The sequence below is a fragment of the Struthio camelus genome, chromosome 2, assembly GCF_040807025.1.
Source record: "Struthio camelus isolate bStrCam1 chromosome 2, bStrCam1.hap1, whole genome shotgun sequence".
Classification (NCBI taxonomy): Eukaryota; Metazoa; Chordata; class Aves; order Struthioniformes; family Struthionidae; genus Struthio; species Struthio camelus.
The window spans coordinates 81,037,688-81,065,288 of NC_090943.1; the positions used below are offsets into that span (position 1 = coordinate 81,037,688).

At 39.6% G+C, this 27,601-nt stretch overlaps 1 protein-coding gene across 5 annotated transcripts in view; it reads right to left on the bottom strand.

Annotated features, from left to right (window-relative positions):
* Positions 1–4,417: 4,417 nt before the first annotated feature.
* Positions 4,418–27,601, bottom strand: part of CTNND2 (catenin delta 2) — a 669,170-nt gene continuing 645,986 nt past the window's right edge. For 4 of the 5 annotated variants that reach the window (XM_068931423.1, XM_068931421.1, XM_068931422.1 and 1 more), the window contains 4 exons: positions 21,894–22,020; positions 16,184–16,315; positions 8,798–8,871; positions 4,418–5,828 (listed from right to left, as the gene is read on the bottom strand). In XM_068931423.1, coding sequence (XP_068787524.1) covers positions 5,568–5,828; positions 8,798–8,871; positions 16,184–16,315; positions 21,894–22,020 — 594 coding nt within the window. In that variant the 3' untranslated portion in view covers positions 4,418–5,567. The remainder of the gene's footprint in view (positions 5,829–8,797; positions 8,872–16,183; positions 16,316–21,893; positions 22,021–27,601) is intronic. The other variant, XM_068931424.1, reaches the window with a different exon arrangement.

Consider the following 27,601-nt stretch of genomic DNA (forward strand, 5'->3'; position numbering starts at 1 on the left):
GCTTAGACTGTGGCACGGCCAAGACAAGATGAATGACAGCCATCATTTCGCCACTTTAGTGAGTAGCTCTCCCCCCCAACAGTTAACACCTTTTTGACCTTAAATTTATTCATTTGCAGTTATTAACCACATATGGTATACACAGCCACCACGATCGAGCTGGGATTTCATAGTCTAATAGTCTGCATAATTTGCATTTGCAGCACAGTGTCGTTAAATTACACCTCTTAACCTACACACATACATACACCAAATTTTAGAAAGTCAAAACAACTTGTTTCAAACTTTTTCAATTGCATAGTAACATAATTTGTTCTTCTTACTTAGGTCGAAACACATTTGGCAGACTATTAAATCAAAAACGTCATTGTCCGAAACCCTAATTAACAAAATAATAATAATAAAAAAAGGATCCCAAACCACAGACCTTAGCTGGGGCACAGGTAACTCACACTGTCCCTTGTGTTAGCGACTGAGGCTTTATGTCGTTTGGAGTCCGGCTCTCAAACTGAAAGTTTTGTGCCTGTATACCAGCCGCGTATAGTAAGTGAGGCATTTAAAAAGCAAAGCCCACAGCTATGCAGGAAGGAAAAGTCTTCTGCAAGTTAATCTTTTAATTGAATTTGTGAAAAACAGTGAATCGGCAAACCGCTGCTGCGCGGCTTGCCCAGGATCAGTGGCAGCCCTCCTGCCGTGCCTGTCTGGCAGGCAAAGGTGTTTCAGGCTCTCACGCTGCTCATCTGGCTGCCGAAATTAGCTGCAGCCATCAGTCACCGCAAATGCTTTTCATGTAAGTCAGTCTCTTCAAGCAGTGAAAAGAAAATTGCAGACAGCTGAAGGCTGTATGGTCAGTGTGGACAGACAGGTACTAGGAAATAATTTGCTTTTTTTCCTTCTCCTAGGTCGTTACACCTTTACGTGCATCGGTGGGAATGGCCTCGATGCGTTCATCCTTTGAGAGGATTGCACCCCTATTCCTTGCCGCTGTTCACTTTGGGCACGGCCCGTGGCTCCGTGAGGTTGAAAAGTATTTCCAGTGACTTCTGGGGGCTTTAGAAGTAGGTTTAAGTTAAAGGCTTAAATTCTGCAAGCAGTTAGCATGCGATTTCTTCCGAGAAAGCAACCCTAGTGCTCGCAGAAGAAGGACTCTGATTTTGAAATTGCATTAAATATGCTGAAGGAAGGTTCACAGGGATTCAGCTTTAAGAATAACGCACAGGCGCGGTGTCTTGCCCGAGCGTCGTGCCTGGCTCACGCCACGGCGCGTTTGCCCCGCGAGCCTTGCGGAGAGCTCCCGAGTGATGCGGCACTGTCGGAAGAAGTGTCCGGACCGGACTTCAGGCTGCCGAGTCGCCTCGACCACCCGAGTCTTTGGGAGATGCTGGCGCTCGTTTGCCCTCAAGGGGAAAGGCCGGGCTGTGAGCTGCAAGGGGCCGGAGGCGCTTGGCGGCCGCCCCAGCTGTGGCAGGGTCAGGGGCCGGGAGCGGGGACGCTCCCAGCCTCCCCGTGCCGGCAGCAACAGGCTGTCCCCGTGGGCATTTCCTCCGTGCGCTGCCCCCAGACCCCCCGCTGCGGGCAGCACCTGCTGCAGGAGGGCGAAGCGGCAGCGCCCACAGGATGCCGCAGCTTGCAGGGCGAAGCTGGGAGGGTTCGATGGTAACCCGGGATTTCCCTCTGCTGCTCCCTCCCGCTCCTCTCGCATAAAGGTCCACGTGCCTCGTGTTCCCGCCGCTACATGCGCAGCACGCTAGCTTGCTGGCAACGTTAGATGATCTCAGTGCATAGACTATCTTGTTTGGCCCATCGCACCACCGGTGATGAGGAGCTGCCTTTCCCGGGCTGGAATATGTGCTGCACGCTAGGATGCTCAGCAATGCATAGGTGAATTAAGGTTTCTCTCTCAGTTTCTTGGCTTTGTTCTTGAGGCCAAGATCATATTTCTTATAGTGTTTTCCTATCCAGGGGCCCCACCCTTGAGTTTTTTCGTTTTTCCTAATGGTATAGACATAGTGTTTCCAGATAAGCGTTGGCAGCAAAGCTTTAGCAGCCATAATTAGGGGTGAATTGTGTCAACTCTGTTTTGAAACACCTTTCCCCTTGGCTTGCTGTTGCAAAGCAGGCTCCGCTCCTAAACGTCATGGAAAACACGGTGGGAGCCGGGGAGTCAAAAGGCTAGGCAATTAATCATTAAAATAAAGAGATTGCACGGGGTTTGTTGGCTGTGTGAAGCTAGGAATCAACTTACAGAGTCAACTTTTGAGTTTAAACATATTGCACTATGACCAGCAAGTCTCCACAATACAGTAGGATTTATTAATAGAAAATATGTCAATATGAGTTTGTCTTTGTACATGTTAGCAACATGTACAGTGAAACACATTTTTTTTCTCAGTCTATTTTGTTATAGTTCTTTTGTGTTATCTGACATAACCATTTATATTTTGGGCTTAAATATGTTATTTGCCAAAATGTACTTCCAGTGTTAATATACCTTTAAAATCATAGTCTATCTTTTAAATATTGAATTCATATTATTTTTTTTTCAAATCAATATTGCTCATGTTAGTGCAAATTTGTTATCTTGAGATAGGTTAACCATTCCTTCCAGACCATAAACAGCATTTAATAAACCAGTGAGATTTATATAGCTCTACACAGCTGATTCAAGATTCTAATACGAAGCTTGTTAAAAAAAAAATTCAACATTTTACAGTACATCAATTGCATTTTATACATTTTTTGGAACATTTTTTTTTTCTTCTCTATTTCTGTGTGTGATCTAGTACAAGAATGAAGGGAACAGCAACAGGTAATGATACTTTCCTCAATATTAAAAAGAATGCATCATATATATCTTGCTCGGAATGGCAGCAGTGTTGGATTTCCAAGCCTGGAAAAAAAGCCAGGTAATTCAACACCTTTTCAAAACTCAGTACAGCAAGAGTGAACATTATTAGTTGGAGCACTTGCTACTACAGAGGAATGGAAACAAAACAACATAAACCATAGACAAAAGGGATTTTGTGCCACTTATCAATCCAGAATCTCTCACTTAAGCAATGGTCAACATTTGACTTGAACTAATTTCTAAGAGGAGCGGAAAGGGGTCAACACGGGCATTTTAATATTTTAAAGAATTCAAATAAATCCAACTTACAAGAACCGTCTGTCTTAAGAACTCCAAGTAGAGTCAAAGATCCCTTAGGCCTGTTTGCAATCCTGCTCTTGGAGAACTGCACTGATCTGATGGTTACCAGGCAGTCAAGAAGAACTTCAAGTTACTAGTGACATTCTTTAGTAAAAAAAAGCTTTTATACTGAAAATGTGCTTTGTTCAAAAGAGCACTGCAAATGTCACTCGTCTTATTAAAATCAATGTAATAAATAAAATATAAACAACCTGTGTCCAAAACTATGAATAATATTTTTATCTACCTCACTATACATCTGGCCCACTGTGCCCCTCCCACCCACCCTTTTTTAAATTTTTTTTTGCATGCGATTTTTTCCCCCTGTTTACTACAAAGAGCAGAGAAGGTTACATATCGTACACTGGGAAAAGCTGCCAAAAAGATTAAACTATAGTTCTAGATTACCGATAAACCAATTCTACCTCACCGTGCCTGCCTGCCTGCCTGAACTACTTGGCTTGCTGTCTCTAGAGCAGGCAATGACTTGTGAGCAAATCCTCCCCGTGTGTGCACCCCAAAGTGTGCCAGGGGACGTTAAGACTATTACAATGACTAACCACAAAAATGTTTGTAACCTAAAATAATTCATTTAATTGGAATTTAAACAGTTTACAACTAGTCCATTTGTGATGGGTCTTATTCTGCGACAGCAGTACACTGAACTGTTGGCTGGATCAAAGAAGTGTTAGGTACTGGTTTTTTTACTTCTAGAGTCCCAAAAGCCAAGATAAATATCCCGGCTCTTCTGGCCTTCTAGCCTAGGTGTTTTTTTTTTTTATTTTTGAAAGAAAAAAAAATTCTCTGTCCCTTACAATTTTAATTTTTTGGGGTTTTATTTTAAATGCACGGAAATGGTCAGTGTTTTTATATTTGAGGAATGTGTTTTGGGTGGGGTTTTTTTGGTATGGTTTAAAATAACCGATTGTCCTAATAGTTCAGGAGCGGGACCCTTCTGTAGCCTGAAGAGTTTGGGGACTCCAGACTTAAGTCTGTTGGGTCTTTGCTTTCCGTTCCCTCAGGGAGATGGCAAGATCAAACTCTGTCTTCCTTGAGCACTTGCTGGTTGGTGGCTGGCGAGTATCAGGATCGACTTCTTTCCTCAAGAGAAGATCAAGAAAATGGCACCCAAGGGTGAAGGAATCGGCAAAAAATCCTATACCCCCCCCTTAATTTTTAAGTGGTCTAACAATTTTGAATTGTTATTGATGGTTATTAAAGTGAGTAAGAGAAAGCACATACTGGAGTTTCCACTGTTAAAAAAACCCAGAAAGATCAAACAAAAATTAAAGCTTGAACAAGGAAAACACTGGATGAAAGTAATTCTTGTACCACACAAACGCACACACTCAAACACATACATACATACAAAGAGGATACTATGCATACGTGGACACACACAAGTAAGAATGTGTATTTGTATGGTAGATTCTTGGAAATAGACATTCTTAGCAAATATGGATGACAGATCAATTGTAATTTATTTTCCTTTAACACTGTATCATCATAAAGAAAACTGGTATAAATGAAAAAAATCTATTTCAAATATCTACATCTAAAATTTTAGGCAGTGAAAAAGCACTTTGTTGACAAGGAGTGTGGAATGATGAATGTTAATTGTCAGAAACTGCTGAATGCCTTTTTTTTAGTTGCCACGAACAAATTCACATATCAGAACGAACAATACTGCTAAATATTCCTTTTTGTTTTTTGTTTTTTGTTTTTTTTTTTGTTAAAACGCACCGGGGAAAAGAAAACAAAAAAACTGGAAATTCATACATCCTTCAAAATTTGAAATTGAAGCAATATTTAGAACCATAGATGAAGAACACTGTGGCATTGGTGTAATATACACAATGCACTTTGTTTTTTTATCTGTAATGTACATCAAATACTTTACAACAATGCATTAACAAAAGGCAAGAAACATCTTGCTGTACAGAGGAAACCCCAAATGCAACTTGAAGCCTAGATTCACAATGAATGAGGATATTAAACAAAGTGTGAGAAGCTGTTCCCCATAAAGTATGTACGCTGCTCAGTTACTTGTGCTTAACTCTTGACCCACATCCACTGTCATGTTCTCCCTCCTTCCTTCAGCCACATTCAATATACGGCACCGAACTTTAGACTCTACAGGCCAACAGTAAAGTTGTCCCACACTGTAATATATATATATAATATATATATATCTTTCTAATTACTCCCTTGTTTAGCTTTCATTTCTTTTAGCCTTCTAAAAAAATCTTTATTTTTCCATACTGGTTATCTGGGCCTTCCTATGGAACAGGCTTTAACAAACTAAATTTGCAGGAAAAAGAATGTCTTGTGGTATGCATGCACATGCACAGTTCCTGGAGCTTTTGTGTCTGCCCAAGTCTCACACCCAGGAGTCGGGAGAGGCTGGATAGTGGCTTGTTTCATAGTTAAGTTCACTATAGGGACGAGCAGCTGAATAGAAGTCGACGTAGTTGCCAGTTGACTTTAGTCCCAGGTGCATGTTGTATTCACTTGCAGGTGGACGGTGATGCACTTGGTCCTCAAAGAAGGACTCGTCATAGCTTCTGGTTGAATTCTGAAACGGCTGATACGGTTCATAATCTTTTCTGCTGGGCTCCTGTGGAACTGGCTGTGTTGAAACCTGAAATACCCACAACTTGTTAGATATAGCGCGCAGTGGGCAACAACACGGAAGAAGGAATGATTCTCATGCCTCTCTGTTTAGCCTGCTGGGAATACAAAGGCATGCATCATCCTAACATCTGCCCAAAGTATTGCTTGGTAGTGAATTAACTGCACAACTTTGCTTTGTCATTCCAAATGACTTCATTACATTTTCAATTATTATTTAATATTATTGCTGCTAGTAGGTGCCAGCTTGCTTCAGAAGTAGTTAAAAATTTGGATCTGAACACTGTGGCTTACAATTACTTTTGTAAATATCATCTGTACCTAACTTTCTGACTATTTTGCAGATGTGTTATTCCTAACATTGCTGCCCAAAACTCAGCCTTGAAGAATCTGAATGGAAGTGATACACACTCCAAAGATGCTAAACATCTTGACACAAGTGAGATTTAGAGTGAGACTGTATTCCTAAGAACCAAGCATAGTCTTCAGGCAACAACATGAGAAAATTTCAAAGTGCCCTGCAATGTGCCCTTCTGCTACTGTTAAACCGAACCATCTTCTTACGAATCTCTTTGACACCTCCTGTTAGCAATCCTGTGGTGTTGCTACATTCCAACAAGTTGCCTTGAAGCTGGAATAGCTACGACGTGCAGAGGAAAATCTCAGGCAGTCCTCTAACCTAAGCTTCCTGTAAAGTTGTTTTCACACAGCCCAAGTGAGTATCCATTCTCACTATGCGGATTTTAAAATAAGAGATGAAATGTATAAACACTTGCTAAGTGTCTCAGTAGAATACTACTTTTTACTCTATGCTTTCTCCATTGAAACTGGACAGGTGTTTTGACCGTAAAAGCATATAGCCTTTCTGCCCTCCAACGAGGCTTTTCCCAGTGAGTCATCTCTGGGAATATTTATGCTCAAGCATCAGTACCAGAAGACTACTTGCAGATCCTGTCAACCAGGCAACAGTTAGTAATGCCCCTTAAAGAAGAAATGAGCAGTCCCACTGCTGTGTCCTAAACCATTTGATAGTCTTTCAAAGCATGGCTGTACTGGACTCCATGTGCAGACTGCGCAAGGCTGTCTATCTGCGTCCATCACCTTTCACAATCCACCAAGTGATGCTGCAACGTTGGGTCCAACATTAGAAAAGCAATAGGGAGTGTAACTACACTAGGTTCTATTTCTAGTACTGCTAGTAATGTCTATAGGACCTTGAGCAGCTCATTTCACTCCTCATATTTACATACAGTTGTTTAATTTTGGACACCTGATAAAAATGCTATACTAAGCAATCTATTTAGAAGTCAAAAAGTTAGGGCTGGTCAACATTTTTTGGCAAAAATTAGGGGACTGAATTAATATTTTGAAGTTCGTTTTAGTTAAAAAACATTATTTCTGACATGTGAATCATAAATCTGACATTTCATTGAGAAAGTAAGTAGGCAGAAATGGAAAAAGGCTTTTGGTTTTTGAGTTTCTGCTTCAGCTTTTCACCCCAAAAATCAAATTAGTTGACTCATGAATGCAGTTATAGTGTACCAGCTGTTAAGAGTACTTCAGTAGAGTACTTGTTTTCTCTAAGTACTGTATTAATTAAAAGGACTTTATCTCTTTCAGTGCAGCAAAAGCAGAAACACTGTCATGCGCTGAAGTGGCTCACACAAAGAAAGCATATGGTGCACCACAGGAAACGCTGGCTAACTAAAGAGCATAACCAATAATGGAAAATGGAGGCACAGGACATAGGAAACTGTTCACCTGCGGTTGGTGGATTGAAATTATTCAGAGAAAAAACATTCAGAGAAAAATGTTTTCCTTAAACATTTTTTGGCTTCATTTCTCTATTTTAAAAAACGCTATAAATTTTGTACAACTTATAGGGAGGTTGTGAAAATATTAATGAGTTGTGATAATTAAGTGTACAGTACCACTATACATAATGGCGAAACAATAGCCCATGACCACAGAGAAATGTCCATTTCCTAAGGGGCTGAGGAAACACCATTTTGTAGTCTCCTGAATGCCATACGTGTCAATATTACAATAGCCAGTTTTTTTCTCATTCTGTGAGGGTACGTTCATTCACCATCCATGCTACCAATTACACTTTTTGGAATGTCCACCCTATTCCTAACTACTTATTGCTTACTGGTTTTCACCGACAGGATATTTTAAAAGATTCCCAAGCTTCTGGACAGAATGCCTTGCACATATATACATGTGAAAAGGTCCTTACTGTTGAAATGCTAGATTTTCTCTTACCCATGCTCTGATAAATACACAAAAAACAAACAAACAAAAAACACCTTACTGCAAATCATGCTTGAAAAGTGACCAGATGACAAATACGAGGGCTTTAACTACACGTAAGTACAGCATACACATCCCTGCAACAGATAGAAGGAGGTTCTCTCTCCAGGCCTATTCAGTACTTGAGTTTTGGCTGAAACGCCTTAGCATGCGAGCCATGTGGTATCAGCACTAGTGTTGAACTTTATGGTGGATATACCCACTTAATGAGATGTGAATGGATTTCACCAAATTCACTGGCATGAGACATCGTGAAATAGGTTCTTTTTACTAGCAGACCTAGCGGAAGTGGCCATTCTGTTAGCTAGGAGTTTGTAGTCTCAGTAACACCCATTTAAACCTTTAAAGACATTTGGGTCCCGAGCCCCTCTTTATTTCAGTAAGAGTTACTGGCCTAAATACCCTAGATTATGTTTGTAGGTATATCGTTCAATGTAATAACCTGTTGCACAGTTTTGAAACTTGGACTGAAATTAGCTGATAGCATAAAAGACTACATGTAACTCGGTTGAAGCCAGTGGAAGTGCTAGCATTTGCACAAACAGATGACTCAGTTCCTGTTACCTAGATTTGTTAGTCTTTGTGATATTTTTCTTAGTTTCCATACAAAACGTTAAATTAGTCTTTTGCCTTTTGGAACAATAACATTTTAGTCTCCTTCCTTACCTGGTTATGTTTGATGTCTTCAGCAGGCGCACCATACGAATTCCTGTACAAAGTTGAGATTCCAGTGTTTTGAGCTGGAGAGACAAAAAAGGAAGGTAAAAACAGTTTTACCAAACCTATTTCGTTGGCTTAAAAAGTGATTCTTAAGGCTTCTTTAAATATAGTGTTTGTCTCCCACACAAAGACACCTTTAAAAGTGCCTGCAGACTTCTCTTTTCTCCCCCTCCCACCCAACAGTCTTAATCTCCTCTTTGGTCTACACGTATGTAACACTTACTAATGGTAACAGATGCTATGTCTTGTTTATACCAATCATCTTGAGCACTCTTCATACAAATCAACAAAATAATTTCACATACAGCTTGCACTCAGTAATACACTTCAGGCTATATATGAGGTCTTACGATATCACACATACACGAAACAGACAACAGTTGTAAATACTGAGTTTAAGAAACAACAACAACTTGGCATTTTATTCCTTTCACTTCAGCTGGACACAAAATTCTGGATTATTTCTCATAGATGCTTTTCCTATATGGTGAAATATTGATGTGACAAGTGATTAAATATAATTGAGAAATGAGTTATGCAAAAAAGTAGTATGTCGTTATACTGAAGAGATCTGGCCAAGATAGTTTCAAATCTGCAAACAGCTGTCACGTTCTTCTCAGATGGCCTACTAATAAAATGCAGTAATAAAACTGAGTTATGAGTCTGAAAAACAAGTGCTTCTAGAGACAAGGAAAACATCATGGTGTTATGCAAAAAAATTATTTTTTCCCCATGAGAACACATACAAAAACGAAGACTTCTCCTGCAAGGTTCATTTCACTGATTACTTGGACATGGCTATCTAGCTGAAGTGTAGTTTGCCTGTAAAATTAGAAACACTGTACGTATTTCTCATTTTTGCAAGAATATGAGGGATGTATTTTGTGGAGCTGCTGCAGATTGTTCTTACTGGGCATGAGTTATTAACTCTCCAGATATCAGAGCCAATGATTTTATGCTGCCGTTATCGCTCCCATTATAAAAGCATGTGCCTGCAAGTGAATTTTTAAACTTTTGAGTAGCTGTGACCACTAATAAAATTAGAGTCATCGCTGGAATTGAAACACGTCACTCGTGCAACTTCTCTCCAGTTTCTGTGCAACGGCATAAGAACTGGATGGACCAAGAGGTGCTTTTAGTACCCTTACAGCTGATCGCCTTTGAGGGTGACTCTGAGCAACACAGATGGAAGCTGGGTATGGGATCCATGCGAGTCACATCATCAAGAACCACAGTTACTGAAGGAGAAGTAAGTATTCTTTCTTCCTTTGAGTACCTGCTAGCATTGATCCCAGCAAGTACAACTTGCCTTTATCTGTCTTTCTTCAGCCATCACATCTTCTACTGCCAAGCAACGGTAAGGCTTTTAGTCATAGTTGACTGGAATATTCCAATTTTGATCTTTGCATCTGCCACAGGTACCATCCTGCGGGCGTGATTTTTGACAAAGTTTGGTGCAGTGTTCCACGTTGGTGCTTCAGAGATCTCAGACTATTCTTAAAGATCTCCAATATGTCCTTGAAACAGGATAAAGACCAGGCTTATATGGTGGGGTGATGAGGTCTAACAGCTGGAAGAGGCTTTTCTTCTGATAACCATTAGCTAAGGGGGATGAGGAAACTGGTTTCTCGATGAGCTGGATACAAGCACTAAGGCAGTGCATAGTCCTGAGTATGAAATAGAGCAGAGCTCTAGAGGTCTCCAAAAAGTGTGGTGGGATTCTTCCTTTGCATACGGGAGGACCTTGAGCTCTGATGACAGCTGACGGTCGGTCCTTTTCAACAGGAGATACTCTCAGTTCTGCCTGGGCACCAGTAGCTGGTAGTGATGGAAGTCACGAGTGCCTGAGCAGGTTGCCTTTGGACACAGATACGAGTGCACAAGAGTGACTCTACAGAGGGTCTCTTGGCTCAGGCTACGTTTTATTGTCAAACTTCAGTGATGTGCAAGGCTTGATTTTTTTTTTTTTATTTCAGTATTTTTTATGGGTTCCACCTGGACCCTCTCCTTTAGTGTTTGAATCTCTCCTTCTGGATGCCAGTCTTTGATATTAGATGAGCCCACATCAGCACTGCCATTCATGGTGCTTCTCTTGCTGGTGTGGCTCTCACTGGTGTCAATGCCAGATCTTTCCTTGGTACCATCTTTTCAATGCTGGTTTCCGAGGTTTTTTACTAGCCACACAAAGCACTAGAAGAAGCTAGCTTATACATATCCCTTTTCTCAAGATTTAAAGATTCAGAGACAGTGTTTCAACTCCCCATTTTGTGAAGTGCTACTTCTTGAAGAAAATCAAAGTGATAGTCAATGGTTTCAATGAGCTGGCCTCTCATAAACAGGGGAAGAACTTCCTGTAACCATTTTTTTGGATGTATATAAATCTCAAGATAAGCAGGGCCTGAAATTTCATGCATGCAAGTTTTCAGTCAGGCATGACTGAAAGTACTCAGACCAGACCAGACAATACTGTTTATGGCTATTTAATGTCAAGAATAAGAAGATGAATATAAGGGGCAACATCTGAGGCTTTTACAAAGAATCTGATGAAAAACAGCAGACTGGACGCACGCTAATTCATATATTGCTCCTAGAGACAATTAGAGAGAAGAAAGCAAGGCTCATGGCCTTTCCACCTTTTTATAGGCAGATAAAAAGGCACATGGAACACGTGTGCCACAAGTAACCATGGCTATTAAAACGCAGAAAGAGTCTAGACTTGGTGCATACCTGTTCAACACACTACTACGAAATTTGCACTGATGCGTTCATAAATTTACACATGCCAGATGTAAGACTTGCAGTTTCCCGGACTGTAGCTCTGCAGCAGAAAGAGGGACACAGCATCTGCATATGAGAACAGCCGCAAAGTCTACGTTGCCGATTCCACTGCAGTTATGTGAATGCAAACTCACCAGTTAAAAATGCAAACAATCCATAATATCCTTTCTTAATAAAAAGAAATAAAGTGACATATGAAATGCTCAGAAATGCACGCCAAGAGTTCACAAACAAGACATCTTGGCTTAGTCAAGCTGAGAGGCTGAGCTAATTCCCTCTCTTGAGTAAATGTAAGTCAAGCAATGCAGCTGCTAGCAATGCATGCAGCCCTGCTCCAGTACCTGCTTCTGGCACGTAGGCATACTTGGGAACTGCTGAACTCTGCTATGCTGCAGTGAGCAGTTGGGGCTGGTGTCCAAAGGAAGGGGGCAACTATAAAGTAGAGAAGAGATGGAATAAGCCAGATGAATGGATAGATACTGTATGCTTATTTGTGGAACTGTCTGTTTCTTGCTGTTATATTGTCTAGGTACTGTCACAGTAAAATTATCACAGGGAGAGAAAGAGAGGGCAATGGAAGAATTGTATTTTTTTTTGTAAAACAGAGCAAGAGAAGGGAAAGGAGTACAAGGTGTAAGAGATGCAGATTTCCCAGGAGCCACACTCCCTTACGGAGCTGTCAGAATTGTAGCAGCAGATGAAATGATCCCGAAGCTGATCAGTGAGTGAGTGAGTGAGTGAGTGAGTGTGTGTGTGTGTGTGTGTGTGTGTGTGTATTTTACATAGTTTTTACACATAAGTGCAAGATAATACTAAAGAGGTAATTTTTACTAGGTAAAATGGGGAAGGTTCTAAAATGAGTACCATGATAAAACTGCAGTACTTCATGGCTGCAATGCACATTTACATATATATATATATATATACACACCTTTTTTTTTCCCTTCAGTTTTCAGGATGATACTGGTTAAGTATCAAATAATTTCCCACAGCAGTCTTCTGCAAAGCTTACAGCAGCTTTGAAAATTATGTCACTCAGTGGTCTACATCACAAAGGTATCACTGGTCTAAGTCCTTCCCATATATTCTGGTCACTTACTTGATTCGTGGTTTAACATTCAAGTTTCGGTTCCTTAAGCGCTCATTCTGAACACACTTACAGACACTTTGAAATAGTAAGGTGCAAACACGGATTGATAGTAAGAAAGAAAAGATAAATCAGATAGATACAGTCATCCTCATGTGCATATCCTGCTTTTTTTGTTGTAACCAGCAGGACTCCTTTTCTAAAATTTAGTTCAAGACAGTAAAGGAAAATACTTCTGTATCTAACAAATATCAGCTAACAGAGATCATTACTTGTCTTAGCACTGCCAGCTTCTTGCGTGGTGAAAGATGAGGTAAGGGCATGAGAAAAGACTACTTTGTAATATGGTTTCTTAAAGTAAGAGTAAGTTCAAGCAGCCAGAGTACTTGCAGCTGCTGTTGGAGATGACTGCTGTTTGTGCTCAGCATGTGCAGGAACTTATAAGTAAGTTTAGACAAGGGTGGTATAGATGCTTAAGCATGACTATTGATAACCAAAAGAAAATGATCAGAAGGTACTACTGCTGGTGGAAATGACGATGCAGGGTACAGACTGTGATGCACCTATTAGTTCAGTAAGGGTAAAAGTAAAAGAAACTTTATAGTAGGAATCCCATGACAGTACACAGCAAGCTTATCTTCCCTGTTTCTGAAGGAAAAAAACATGTCATAAATAGCGCTATCACATTCATTTATAGTTCCTTGTATTTTTTTAAAGAATATCATAGTTTTTGTCTTAAAAATATACTTTGAGTGATAAAATTTTACTACTGGTTATTAGGTTCTACTGTGAAGATGGATTGTAAATGTACAAGGCATCATAAACCTGTGAAGTGAAGAGGGCAACGAGAACTTTGATATTGTTCCTGTATTTCTTAGCTGTCCTTGTGAAATCAATGTAAGTTATCATTTTCAGCCAAACTGTTTACTTCATAGAGTCTCCATTTTTCCCAACGGTTTCCTGACAGCTCCCCACAACAGCAAGAAGCTAACATTTCTACTTTGAAAATCCATCAAAAACCCCTCATTTCGGCCCCAGCCAGCAGGTCATAAAATTTTTGATCTATAAACTGAGAAGAGCTTTGGAGACGAGCTTGGAGACAGTTGTGAATAAACAGGGACTACAGCTGTAGCTCCGCATTCTGTGTAAACCCATAAGTCAAAGAAAGTTTTATGTAATACATCAGCTTGGCACAAAATACAAGAGCAGCTCAAAATACGTATACGCCAGGTGGAACTTGAAAAAACATTTATCTACGTCCCATAGGGTCTGTGGATATATTAGCTGCAATGCATTATTTGATATACAAAATGAGACAGGGGTACTGCAATGAACTTGTTACATGAATTTATATTAGACTACTTGAGTCAAGTCAAAATGTTTCACAATTAAAATCACAAATACTGAATTTTATGTTGTTCTTTAATGAAATATTTGCACTTCGACAACATACAGATATGTTATACAAATTACATGTTGAATGTTGGTTAGCAAGACTTTTTCACTCCTTCTAACTGTTAATTTTCTTTTTTTCTTAAAATGGTGCTTAGTTTGAGCTCAGACCAGAGCAGAGGTTTGGTGATCTGAAAGAGAGAGAAAGGGATTCGTTAATTCCATATTCATTTGTACAATGGCTATGTAAGATTGTGAAATATTATAAAACTTATCAAATTGACTTTGTTTTTGATTTCTTTCACTGAGCTCAGTAGCTGGAAAAGTAGTCAACAGCTGAGCATGATGCTGAGAGCTTCCTTATTAAGAGCCCACCCAAAAGATCAGTAATACAAAAGATAAAATGGAAGTATATGTTCAAGGGAAATAGGATGCAAAAATCACAGCAGAGCAAAGGCTGCTGGTGAAGTACAAGCCCCGGGCTCCTAAAATTAGCTAGAAAGAGAAAGGATGTAAGTGACACAGCAATGGCAGAACAAAAATACTACAGTAAAAGGCAAAATGAAAAGGGATGGGGAAAAACCATGTTTTTTTGCGTGGAGAGAGACAAGAAGGAAGACGTCACTATCTGTTGAGGAAACCACAGAAATATCCTTTTTTTGTGAGCCTTCTAATGTAATCTGGTTGTTTAAATTTGCAGATACAGTTAGAAGGAAACATTCTAGGCTTTCTGTCTTTTCAGCCTGCTGCTGCTCTTACTCCCAAGAGGCCCTCTTCGTGGATACCTGAAAAAAATGCAATTCTGTCCTTCACAGTCACGTACGCTGTGATCTTGGAAGTGTTTTAGAGAACCATTCTGTGTGGTGAATATCAAACACTGCACATATTATAGATACATTAAGTACAGTACCTTAACTGAATAAATGGCTTCCTGTTTTCCGTAATCTCGCATAGTATCCTGTAGATGCCATTCAGGACACCCATCTCTTCTGTGGTTTCCAAATGCTCGATTGTCATTCCTCTTCTTCAGATTTCCACTTTCATGCTAATTAACATTCTGTATTGCATTTTCACATGTGTTCAAACGCTGGCCATTAGATTTTGATCGCAAAATAGTGTATAGCACAATAAATGCTGTATGAGTCATGTCATATCCTGAATAGAGTCTTGAAAGCAGACACTATGGCATGGGTGGCTTGGCACTGAATCAGCATGTTAGTGGCATCCCCGATGAGATGCGAAACAAAAAGACAACCCATTCTGGCAAACCCAGCAGGCAGGATGGCTCCTCACTGTGAACTCCCACTTGCCTTGAGGTAGCACTTGGAGGAGAAGACACCATGGTGCTCAGCACTTGCACAAACACAACAAAATGCTCAACACAGCTTATACAAGCCAGTGCAATGGTGATGGAGATCAACATATATTTTGCAAGAGAATGAATGAAGAGGAGCATTATTAGGCAAAGCACTCAAGGATTCGTAATTGCTGACATTCTAATGGGTTAATGAGCTTACTAGGAGAGAGAAGCCTTCAGTGAAACCTGCAATAGACGCCATAATAGACACAGAGAGAACTGTGGCTTCAATCAACCTGGGGAGAAAAGTATCCAGGGTAGACTGTACAAACTGCTGTTGAATTTCCTAGGAATGACAGGTATGTGCAAAATAAACTAACTGGTCCTAGCAAGCCGTTCCCTGCAAAAAATATACGTTAGGGATCACTGCACGTGTGCAACCACTCTCACGCTTACAGAAACAAAGCTAGTTAATACAAGGTGGATTTACCCACCTCTGTCAAAAAGGAAATCAACTTCTAACTAAAAAAATTACAAAACTACTTTTAGAACTTTTTCTCTGTGAAGAGACATGGTCTTCACAAATGATTTCATATAGCATGGTATTTATTAAGATCAGTATTACTTCAGTTGCATTTCTCAAGGATATTAAAACTTTGGAATCAACCAAAGCAGGTTGACTCTTTTCTCTGTTACTGTACGCTCTGCTGCCAAGCCTACAAAATGTGTCTATCAATCACAGTTGGTTTTTACATATGCTACGTAAGCATACTCTTACCTGTCATGGTGTCTTTCCTAGAAGTGTGTTCTCCCTTATTTCCATGGTAAGTCGCGTTTGTTCCAGTTGATTCATAGTCTGTTTTTCTTTCTTTTAGGCTGATCATTTCCCGAGGTGAGGCTGGGGCACTTGCTAGATCATAAAAATGGATTTATTTTTCTCCTCACATATCACTGAATGTAGTGTTTAACGCTAGAGTAAACATTTTAATAAAGTTTGCATTTGTTAGGATACTAATGTTAGCATACTAATGTTAAGCTGTCTGAAGAAACACTACCGCAGGATGGAAGAGAAGAGAAGGTGCTGTTATTTCAAATACAGAATAAATGCATTCACGGGACAATCAACTCATTTTCCCCCGAATGTTTTATTTCTTCCCTTTAGCTTTTCAGTTTCTTTAACTTGTCAATACTTTCTGTTATAGGCACTTCCATGTTTTTCTCAAAATGGTCCATTTATTTTTGTGAAAAAGACCCTTAAATTTCAACTGAGTAGAAAAACTCTTACAAATGGTTTCCTACCTTCTCTGTTGAAGTAAACAAACCCATGAAACAGGTTCCCATAAGGGGAAAGGGAAGAAAAGAAAGGTGTTTTTCATAGAAAACATATAAGAAAGAATACCTAATACTTAAAGGTAACTGAAATAATTTCCCTTCTGTATTTATCTATATATGAATAACTGCCATTAAAACAACAACTAAGGTATCATTAAGTTTTAAGTTATCATTAATTCCTTCACCATGTGCTGGAAAAAACATGCAATTGTTTAAAAGTCAAGAGAGCCAAAGAAGAAGGAGGGAGAGTGATGGAACAGGAGGAAGAGTTGGCTTGTACTGTGGTTCCGTAATGGACTCTGAGATCTGGCAGTCAATAAGAAAAAGATTCACCGAAACTAGTCGTACAGGTAAAAGGAGGAAAGTTCAAGATGAAAAGGAGGAGCATTGGTTTTGTATTTGATGGCCATGCACTGGAAAAGGTGAGTGACCACTGGCACTGGTCACGAACACTTAACAGTCATGATTCTTCGACAGGAAGAGGAAAGAAAAGCAGAGGAAAAATGGATTTCAGGTAAACTGACTTCAAAAGACTTAGGTGTTGGTAGATACAATATACTTGCCCCGCTGGGGTAACAAATTTAATTAAAAACAGAGTTTATGAGAGTTTTTTTTTTTTTTTTTAATTAATATTAACGACACCAGCATAGGCCATAGGGGCAGCAGAAAGGAAATGTAGAGATCCACTTGGGTCAGTCATGGCCGCTGCATAACCCCAAACGCAATGAAGCATACCAAAATGTGAAAGATAGGTCAGGAAATACCTAGGATGTATATACAAGAATATCATGTGTACTTAAGAGACAAAATCAAGGAAGCCAATCCACAAAATAAAACACAACTAGCAAGAGACATACAGGTTCATCTGCCCTATTTTCAGCATGTAAATTATATGTGTGAATTAGGGCTACTCACCTGAGGCACCCTTTATAGACAATGGAAAGAAAGAGGTACTTCCAGGGGATGTTTTGTCTTACAAGTTAAGTGTCTACATTAAATAACCTTAAGTGCCCTCTAGACTTTTCTTCCTCTATTGCCTACAGAGGGAGTGCGGAGTTAGCAACTCAGACTTGAATGGTTAAAGTTAGATGAGATAAATTTCATCATGCTAAAAAATCTATAAACATAGTAACAATATAGTAAAAAATACAGTAACAATAGTAAGACGAAATAAAGATACAGAGCTGGCCTGCTATTTAATGAGGATGAAGAATTAATAATAAAATGGTTCTAAATGTTTAATACCTGTTTATGTTTAATCCTTCACTAAAAACTACAAAAGTGATCTGATGGATAAAACAATTAACAGCCATGATAATTCTCTCAGGCAAGAAGGGAGTATTTGTGGGCAAGTTAAACTGGCCAAGCATGGTGAAATTCATTCCAGACTACTAAAGAATCTTGCTAAGCAATCTCAGATCCATCAGTGTTTGCTTTCAGAATTTTCAGAAGACAGGTGAAATTCCAGAAAATTGGCAAAAGGCAAACATTTTATGCATTTTCAAAAAGGAAGGAAGATTCAGAGAATTACGGGCTGATTACGTGACAACATGGTCCTGATAGCATATCTGAACATCTGAGCAATTTTGGCCCCAGGGGTAAATATTTCCCTATATACATACAGCTAACTTTGAAAGGAATATATACTCATATAACTCTTTTTACATAGGATGACCTAATAGTTTTAGTAATCTAGCTATTCTAGACCGGTGAACATGAACAGAAGATGGAGCAGAGGACGGAGTACAAGGTGAGTGGCAGAGCATCCTAGTCCCTAGCGAATGTAGAGGGGTATAAAAATAACAAAGTGCTGGTGCTTACTTCCACACTCTCCCATGCCTCCACCCAGGTTTCTGATACGTTAAGAGGACTCTCTAAAGCAAGAAGTAAGGCTGAAAATGAGTTTCAGTGATGATTTTGGGAAGTATCTAATTATCACCTATTCATTTGTAGCACACTGTTACTGAACTCTCCTTCCAGCATAGAGTTTGCTAATCGCTTACTGCGTCAACATTTCCCTTCTCCAAGGTTAACAGATGTGCTGTCTACCATCCCGCTATCCTAGCAATGAACAACGGCACTTTCACATCCCTCCACGCACAAGCTGCCTTCCTGTTTTGACACTGCTTACCTGAAACTTAAGTTTTGAGAACAGGACTTTGCTCCCTAGTATCATTTCCAAGCACTCCCAAAGACAGTGGTACTGTTTTTACTCATTTTTAACCATCAACATTCTCCTTTTATGATTTTAAATAAAAACATTAATATCTGGTAAAAGATTCTTTACGTACCATTGCTCAAAAAAAAGGAAAAAAATTCAGAAATGTTCACTTGTCAAGCTTACTCAGCAGCTATGTCTCCCCGTGTCTCTAAACCACGTTACAATTTTTAGTTAAGGAGTAGGGAAGCGCTTGTGCAGTGTTGATGAATTCTGCTCAAACAGGTTCTGCTGGCCCTGGTCTCTGAATTTACAAAGCAAATGTGTGACAGATGGCTTTTCTTATGAAGTCATTAAAATTGGGGATTGCTTTGAAATTGCTTGTCAATAATGATGTAATTCTAAAGCTGATAATGCAGCAGATGTAAAGAAACATGATGTTACTGAATCAGCTAAAGGGAACGTGACTCCAAGAGGCGACAAAACAGAATGCAAGCCTTGAAAACGTTGCCAATGCATGGATGCGCTTTGTTTCACATACTCTCGTGATGCCAAACGCTCTGGTCTTTTGTATACACTGACTGATAAAGACAAAATCATCTCCCTCTCTTCCCTATGGGAATTATATCTTCTCCCACAGAACAACTGCTTTCCGGCAAGTGTTAAAATCCAGATGTGGCCTCTTGCAAGGTTTTTACTGGAAGCAGACATAAAATCATTAGTCAACATGAGACTGAAAAGTAATACTAAGGCTTTCTGCTCCTTATCCTTAAAAGACACAAAAAAGAAGACAGATCTCTCTATGCTAGTTAAAGCATCATATCACCAAATCATAGGGATGGATGGGACATCAAGTGTTCACCTACTTCAATTCTTTACCTCAAGGTAGGATCCAATATATTAAGGTTCTTCTTGACAGATTTTCATCTAAACCTAGACAGAGCCCACATAACTGCTCCAAGCGCTCTATTCTAATGCTTCGCATCTCTACTGTTAGGAAATGTTCCCAGTGTCTCACCTGACTCCTCGGGGCTCATTATTTCCATTTGTCTGCTATGAACATAGAGAAAGATTACTCCATTCCTATTTGCAGCTGGCTGTTACATGTTTGAATAGCTAATGTGTACCTCTTCTCATAGCCCCCATCTTCGGTCTCTCTTCCTCAAGTTAAACAGTCACAGTCCATTCACTCATCCCCATTTCCTGATTTCTCCATCTCGATTTATGTTTGCAACTAACAAAAATCCCCAGATCATTTCTGCACAACTTTTACCTAGTCAGTTGTTTCCTGTATGCTTTACTTGTAAAAAACAGGATCTTTTCTTCCCCCATTGGGACAGTAACTGTAATTTATCAGTATCACTGAATTCTAATAATGCCCTTCAAGGTATATGAGTCTCTCCCAGGTTTGTGTCATTGGCAAAGGTAAGAGACATTCTTTGTTCATTATCATCTGGGTCATTAAGGAAAACACTAAAGAGTACTGGGCCAATGGCAAACTCCCAAGCAAAAAAATCCTTTCGTTTTGGCAGTGAACAATACCTACTCTTTGAGAATGGTTTTCCAGTCTTTTCTGCATTCACCTGACACATCAATTTCTGCATTGCATTTCCAAGCTTGTATACAAAAACGTTGTATGAAATAGTGTCAAGTCTTACGGATTACAGAAGATTTAATTCATTGACTATTCACGTCCACAAAGCCCCATGTCTACGTTGTAGCATGAATTCAGATGGATTTTACAAGAACAAATTGTGCTGAACCAATATTTGGATTTGATATGCATATTGCCAGACAGACAGTAATTTATATTACTACTTAAAGTAGATATTCCTGCAAGGTGAGTAGTATCTTATGTCCCTGTTATCCCCAAGCACCCTTTGAGGTGCTTAGATTGTGATTATTTGTTCCAACAATTTTCTAAAAAATAAAGTTAAGCTGACTAGTCTGTGATTACAAGCGGCTCTTCCACGTTCAGAAACAGTCCCTGTGTTTGTCCTTTTCCAGTCTTCTGGTAACTGATAGTGGCAGTAAGATTTCATCAGCTGTTTCTTTAAGTAGGTTCTTGAAGCAACAGAGCAATAAAAGCGAGGAGATGGTTCTGGCCAGATATAGAACAAAGATATCCAGATATTTCAAGTGCCTTGCACTTACAATCAAATTGAGATTAAAAAAACCAAAACAAAACGACTTCTGCAATGAAGTAAACAGCGTGCAGCAGCTCTCACTGGGCTATACTTATGGCCACATTTTCAAAATTCCTCAGCGGTTGCTCCGCAGGAGTAAGATGCAGCTTCCAGATAACTAACAAAACTATTTTCTTACAAATGCTACTATTGCATGATGCTGACGGTAATCATCAGTTTGGCCTATTTTAATCCTAAACTCCTGATATACCGATGGAATGACAGCATTTGATTGAGCAAGTAGTAAAAAGTACATTCAAAGGTTGACTGTTTCATTGTGTCTACCTTAAAAGGCTTGACTTTCACTGAGAATGGCTGTACCTAACTGAGGCATATTTTACCTTTTACCTTGGAATAAGCAGAGGGACAAATGCCCAGATTTTTCAACAGAAAAATGTAATTAACACCATGACGTAAATGGAGATAATTGCATAAAAAGTCATTGCACGGATGATAAAGAATAAATGAAAGTTTAACTATGAAATCAATATTAGAAGAAGACCTGTAGTCAATCTTTCTTTAAATTTATGTATGTGTGTTTGTGTGTGGACACTTATACACACGTTAACACATACACATGCACATACACATACATTTGCATCTAACCAGAAGAAAAGTTGATAAAAAACTATGTGGATCTTTAAACAAAAAATTATTCCTGCTTTAAACAGATACCCCAGATAAGAGTAAACAATAGAATCTGTGGTCTTCCATCATTGTTAATGATGGATCTGCATCCTAGTGACATTGCTTAATGACGGAGAATGGCAGTGATGGATTACTTCTGTCGTTACTGCGGTGCCTGGTCTTACCTGAGCGATTGTTAGGAGACATGCGCACAGGAGAGATGGAGGGTGTGCGTGATGAAGAGTAAGGTCTTTGCCGATCCCTTTCTATCGTTGAAGATGAGGCTACGAAGTGATACTGTGACCATCCATCCTGCAGGAGGGCAACACCAAACATTGTGACAGCGGTCAGGGAAAATGCCATACACCTCCAGATTTTAAGCAGAGAATATTTTCCTCTAGTGTTTTCACTTATACACCAAAGCAGGCAATTCTGATACTCCATGAGAGTTTGCTTCTGCATTTCTCAGCAGCAGTCTACTGTCTTTTTCCTGCCACTGGGTAAGTATTCTTAGCAGCGCAGGGTATGATGGGCTGACTGTGACAAACCAGGGGAATAGTCAAAACGCAGAAAATTCTGTAAACTAGTGAAGATGGATACCATCTTTCAGAATGATTCAAACTGTGAAAACACTGAAGAATATTTCAGGTTTTTTGTTTAATAGTTCTGTCTTTTTTTTTTTGCCTCTAATTTCACATTTTAGATGGCATTCTGGTGATGGACACATTCCAAACAACGGAACTCTGCTTGTTTTCACTGAAAATAAGGTTTTGCTTTAAATCATTTCTGTCTTAGCAGGAAATTCTGGAGTAAGTATATGGTGAAGCACCAGGATTTTCAAAATTGTCATAAATATTTCGGTGTCTATAGTCTAGTTAATATACTAACTGCCCATTTTTTCATGTGTGAGGGAAGAAGAACCAATGCTTTTTCCCCACTGCATATTTCTCCAAGATGTGAAGAAACCCCATTCCTTGCACTTAAAACTGTGATATTGGTGACGTGGTTTTTAAACAGACTCAAAGTAATACGAACTCTAGAATCAGCTACTTCAGAAATAAACAAAGAAGAGTTCAAATCATTCATGTTTTGTTCTCGTACTACAACACAATGTAATAATCCAAAATAATTAAACTTACTGTTAAAAGAATTGCACGTTTTTAAACAGAAATTAATAATAGCTTGGAAGTATGATGAAAGAATAAACCGGCTTTGGCCAGCACTGTTACCAGACTAGAGTATTTCAGATGTCTTAAAAGTATTTGCAGATACTAACTGCCTAGTGTAAATCTAACTCTGCAGCATAAATTGAGTTTTCCCAATCCTGCATTGAAGGTGCAAGCCTTTTAAAAATGCCTGTGTTTTGCTGACCACAGCGGAAACGGAGTCCAGCACCTCGTGTGGTGCTAAAAAAAATTTTGCCATGACATCTTGTGTAAAAATAAACACTATTCAATATTGTCAAAAAATAGCTTGAATTTCCCTCTTCCTTATGGAAAAAAAAGTTTTCTCTTGGGGACAGTAAAGAATATTGCCACCCCACTCCAGGCTTCTTCACCCATCTGACTTGAGTGCTCTGATTCGATCCCCCTCCCACCCTCTGCCTTTGCTCAGGACTTCTGCCTGTCTTTGTGACCTCCATAAAAACCCCAGGCACTTGGCTCTCTGAATTGTCATAGAAGCCCTCCTTTCTGCTAAGCTTTTAAGTAACAGAACTCAGCAAGAGTGTGACCTTTTTTTGCTTTAAAAACAGCAGGAGAAAAGATAAATCATAGATAAATCATATTTAATGCAGAGGGAAATGTTGGAAGCAAATTAGGATAGACAGACTTGCCACGTAACTAGAAAGTCCAAATGTTCGTACTGCTTACAAAGTGCATTCGTATAAACATGCTTGTATCTCAGCCATAAGTTAAAAAGAAAACAAGAGAATAGTGAAATCTGGGCCATGGCTTTTGTACTAGCGTCATGATTTTCTTTAAAGTGGATAGACAGTGTTTGTCCACAGAGGTCATTCATGTTTCTGACACTTCACTGAACTGCATCCGTGTGTCCTGTGGCAGTCACATAAGAAAGCATATGGAAGAAAAATAGCCAATAACTAAAAAATAGTTAAGAATAACTTGACAATGAAATAAATAATGTTTAATATCACTTATCAAAAACAAATTTGCTAAATCAAATCTTTCATTTCCGACAAGCAACCTCTACTCCAGCTGAGTCCTCCAACCTGTAGGATCAATGAGAATGTCAACAAAAAAAAGTCTGCGATGCCTTAACTCCTTAAATGTCGTATCAAATTGGAAATTATTAGAAACATCTAAATAAGTATATATTTTGAAAAGGACTAATAGTTCAAATTCTTTAAACTATTATCATGAGCAGCCTGAGTCCAATAATCTTATCCACGGCTCAAGACGTAACATAGAAAGTTTTATTTTTATATTTCCCATTAACACTTACTTGCATAGTAATTTCTCTCCTGTAAAAATGAAACAGCAAATGTGAGAAGACTATGCCTGTATCCTGTTGAGCAAACATGGTTCCCTTCTTCCTCCCTCTCTGAGGTCAGTTCTTACAAGAAAGGTGACTGTATAACTCACTCTGTGTTACAGTTTTCTGATAATCTCTTTTCTTTTAAACAGACTCTTCTGCTAAAGAGGAAGATACCATGAGGATAGATAACTCTAGATCTGATAAAAGAAGAAGGAAAAGACTATTTATTACCTCCTACCTGCAAGAGGAGGAGACTTCAGCCATGTTTACACAGTGCAACTTGGAAACGCTTCCAGCTTTCTGCATCCGGATGCATACAGGGCTGCACCCTAAACTCCACCTACGCTGCCCTTCTTTCACTCTCTTGGTTCTCTCAAATAAATCTCTGGTTTATGGGTCACAAGGGAGGCATAGCGTCCCCCCAAACTCTGCACTACCTCCTTTGACCTAGATGATCAGGGGATGAAGCCGGTGGAGTGTGCCAGAGACTTTGTACCTGTTACAGCACCTCAGCGAAGCCTTAGGTGCTCCAACTGGTCTCTCTGGGCCTCTTTGCAAAGGGAATCATCAAAAGGCTACGGGAAAACACTGAAAAATTTAATCTTTGCTTTGAAAGAGCTGCACAAAGCCCTTGTTCTAACATTCTGTACCTTTTAAAAATAATTCTTTTTCAAATTATCCAGAACATTAGAAGATGGAGGCTTTGTAACACAAATGATGATGAATGCCAGTCTGGTTTTTAAGCGCTGTCCACATCAGAAGCTGTAACTGTACTAGTTGTAATGGCTCCAAACTCTTTAGAAAATGCATGTAGGCAGTAAGGTCCTGCTCCCTGAGGGGACATAAACTTCAGTGTGAACTTAGTATGTGAAGAGCTTAATTACTTTTTTTTTTGTTTGTTTGCATCAGAAAAACCATCCCTTTACCTTTCTTCCTGTCCTCCACTCCATCCTGTCTCTGTATTGTTAACATCGATACCTAGACCCTTGCTCTGATGGGCAGGGGATGAAACCCCTGCTATCTGCATAATCCCAGAGATGCGGCAGGAATCGCACATGGTGCCAGTTTGGTTTTGCGGAGTATCAGCAGATCCCTTGCCCACATTGCCTCCTCTGCAACTGCATTACAAGGTGCTTCAGCAGGGAGGGAGGGAGCTCAACCTCACTGTAGCTGGGCTGCTGGCCATAGCATTCCTCTGCCTGGCAAGTGCTCCTCCTCCTCCTCCTCGTCCTTCTTCTCCTCCTCCCTGCAAATGGTCGTTTTTCTCTCCCTCGAGAGTGGCTCTTGCTATGAGGTCTTCAAATAAAGACCTGCTACAAACTTCCACGCTTGCTAGCCTGATCAGCTGGGTAAAACTAGCTGGGCAAACAGTAAACTCCAACATCAATACTGTTGTGACTTGGCATTGCTTTTGACTAGTCAAGGTGCACTGCTGCCACTGCACGGAAAATGTCAGCGTGTTTTTCAAAAGCACTGTGGGCAGCTCACAGACTTGACAGTACTCCAAAACCAATATTTTTAAGTCAACTATCTTTAGCTCGCCCCTGCTGCAAGAAATAAGCCTCTTTCCTTGCAAAGGTAAACAGTTTGTAACAAATTCATTAAAACTATCCCCATCAACAATTCCAAAAGCTATTAGTGTTAAATATTTAAACTAATTTTTAAGAGCCTAAAGGGAGTATTTTCAATTTAATGCCGAGATAAATACCACCTGATGTGATGGCTGCCTTCATTAGTTTGTTTCAGCTCTAGTGCCTGTAATGAAATTTAATTAAATTGATTTGGGTACTTAAAGGTACAGTAGGTAGGAGTGGCCTGTAGAGAAGAAAGCTATCTCAAAAGCAAAGTGTGTGAGACTGCGTTCCAGAAACCAATTTACCAGCCACAAATGTGATCTAGGAGAGGAAGAGTAAGACAAAAAGATCTGACATATTGGAAAGAAATTCAATGCAATTCTGTCAGGAAATGGATGCATTTGTTAACTGGCAGCAGTTAATTAATAGGTAGCAACTGCACACTTCAGCAAGGCACAAAGCAACCAGAGTACAGAAATACCATTATCTGTCCTCATCATCTCCTCCAGTGTACTTTTTCTCCTGGGCATTTCTCTATATTCTGACTAGAATGAGTATCTGCATTTTTCCTCAGTTATACTACATAAAGTCAGAAATTAAAGGGCATGTATTAGAACTTGATCAGCAGTGATGTGTTTCTGAACATACGTCCTTAATGCAGCAGGGATTAGATTTGGAGCGGAGGGCTGGAAAATCACCGCAGAAAACAGAAGCAAGAATGTAGTCTCACTGATCACCTTTTACTGGTCTCAAGGAGTGAAGTGGCCCTTGTCCCCCCGCTCAACTCAAGTCATTTTGAAAATAGTTTTCTTTGGGTCCATGGGAAATAATTGTTTTGTCAACGTAACTGAACCTGTGCCAAATATCTATTGCAACTTGTCTTCTGAAAATATAATTTGTGACATCTACAATATCCTTTTTGTATTAAAACTTAGGGGAAAAGCAAGTGTTTTTCTATTAGGTTTGAAAGAATTTCAGAACTGTCAGACTTCTCCAGGAGCAAACTTCCCCTTGACTTTAGCAGATGATTTGCTGAGCTGAGTGATACCACATACATAATTTTTCTCATTTGGAATACAGTAGCACTAAAAGGGCTGAATGAAATTAAGCCCTGATCAGAGCTGACACTATGTTGACACAAAAGGGAAACGGAGCTCCCACCTGAAGACCTTACACACTAAATAGGATAGAGAGGGGAAAAGATAAAATCATGTGGCCGAAGAATATGTGGCTTAGCTGGTGACAAAACGCCAGGACCCCAACCCTCGGTGCAGTGCTCAGCTCATAGGACCTCTCTGCAACTACTCAGAAAGATCTCCCCCATCAGCTTATGTGTTAACAGTCACGTAGCAAAAATAAAAGCAAGCCCTACCCTTTGACTGTTTATGCTGATTAGCCAATAAAGATGACAGTGATTTAAAAATCACTCGAGTGGTTTAGAAAAACCAAGTCATGTCAGCATGCATATGCTTTTCTTTCAGCTCTGAAGAGCATATTCTGCTCTGGCTGACTCCTGGCCACCGTTTCCAAATGAGGAAGAGAGTGAGCAATTCATCAGAAGCAGAAAAATTCCACTACAGAAAAGGAGCAAAAAAGACAGAACTAATGCTATTTCTTGCTTTGTGTCTGATCCTGCTTGTGACTTGAATTAATAGACATTTTGCCACTCACTTAAAGCATATAGGACCAGACTTGTTTTGTCATCCTACTTCTTTATCTGCAAGGATAACCAGTATTTTACTGGTTCCAGTATATTAATTGTAATAACAACTGCCCCTGCAATGGTAGTTAAGCTGTGGAAACTGAAGTTTTAATAGGCAACC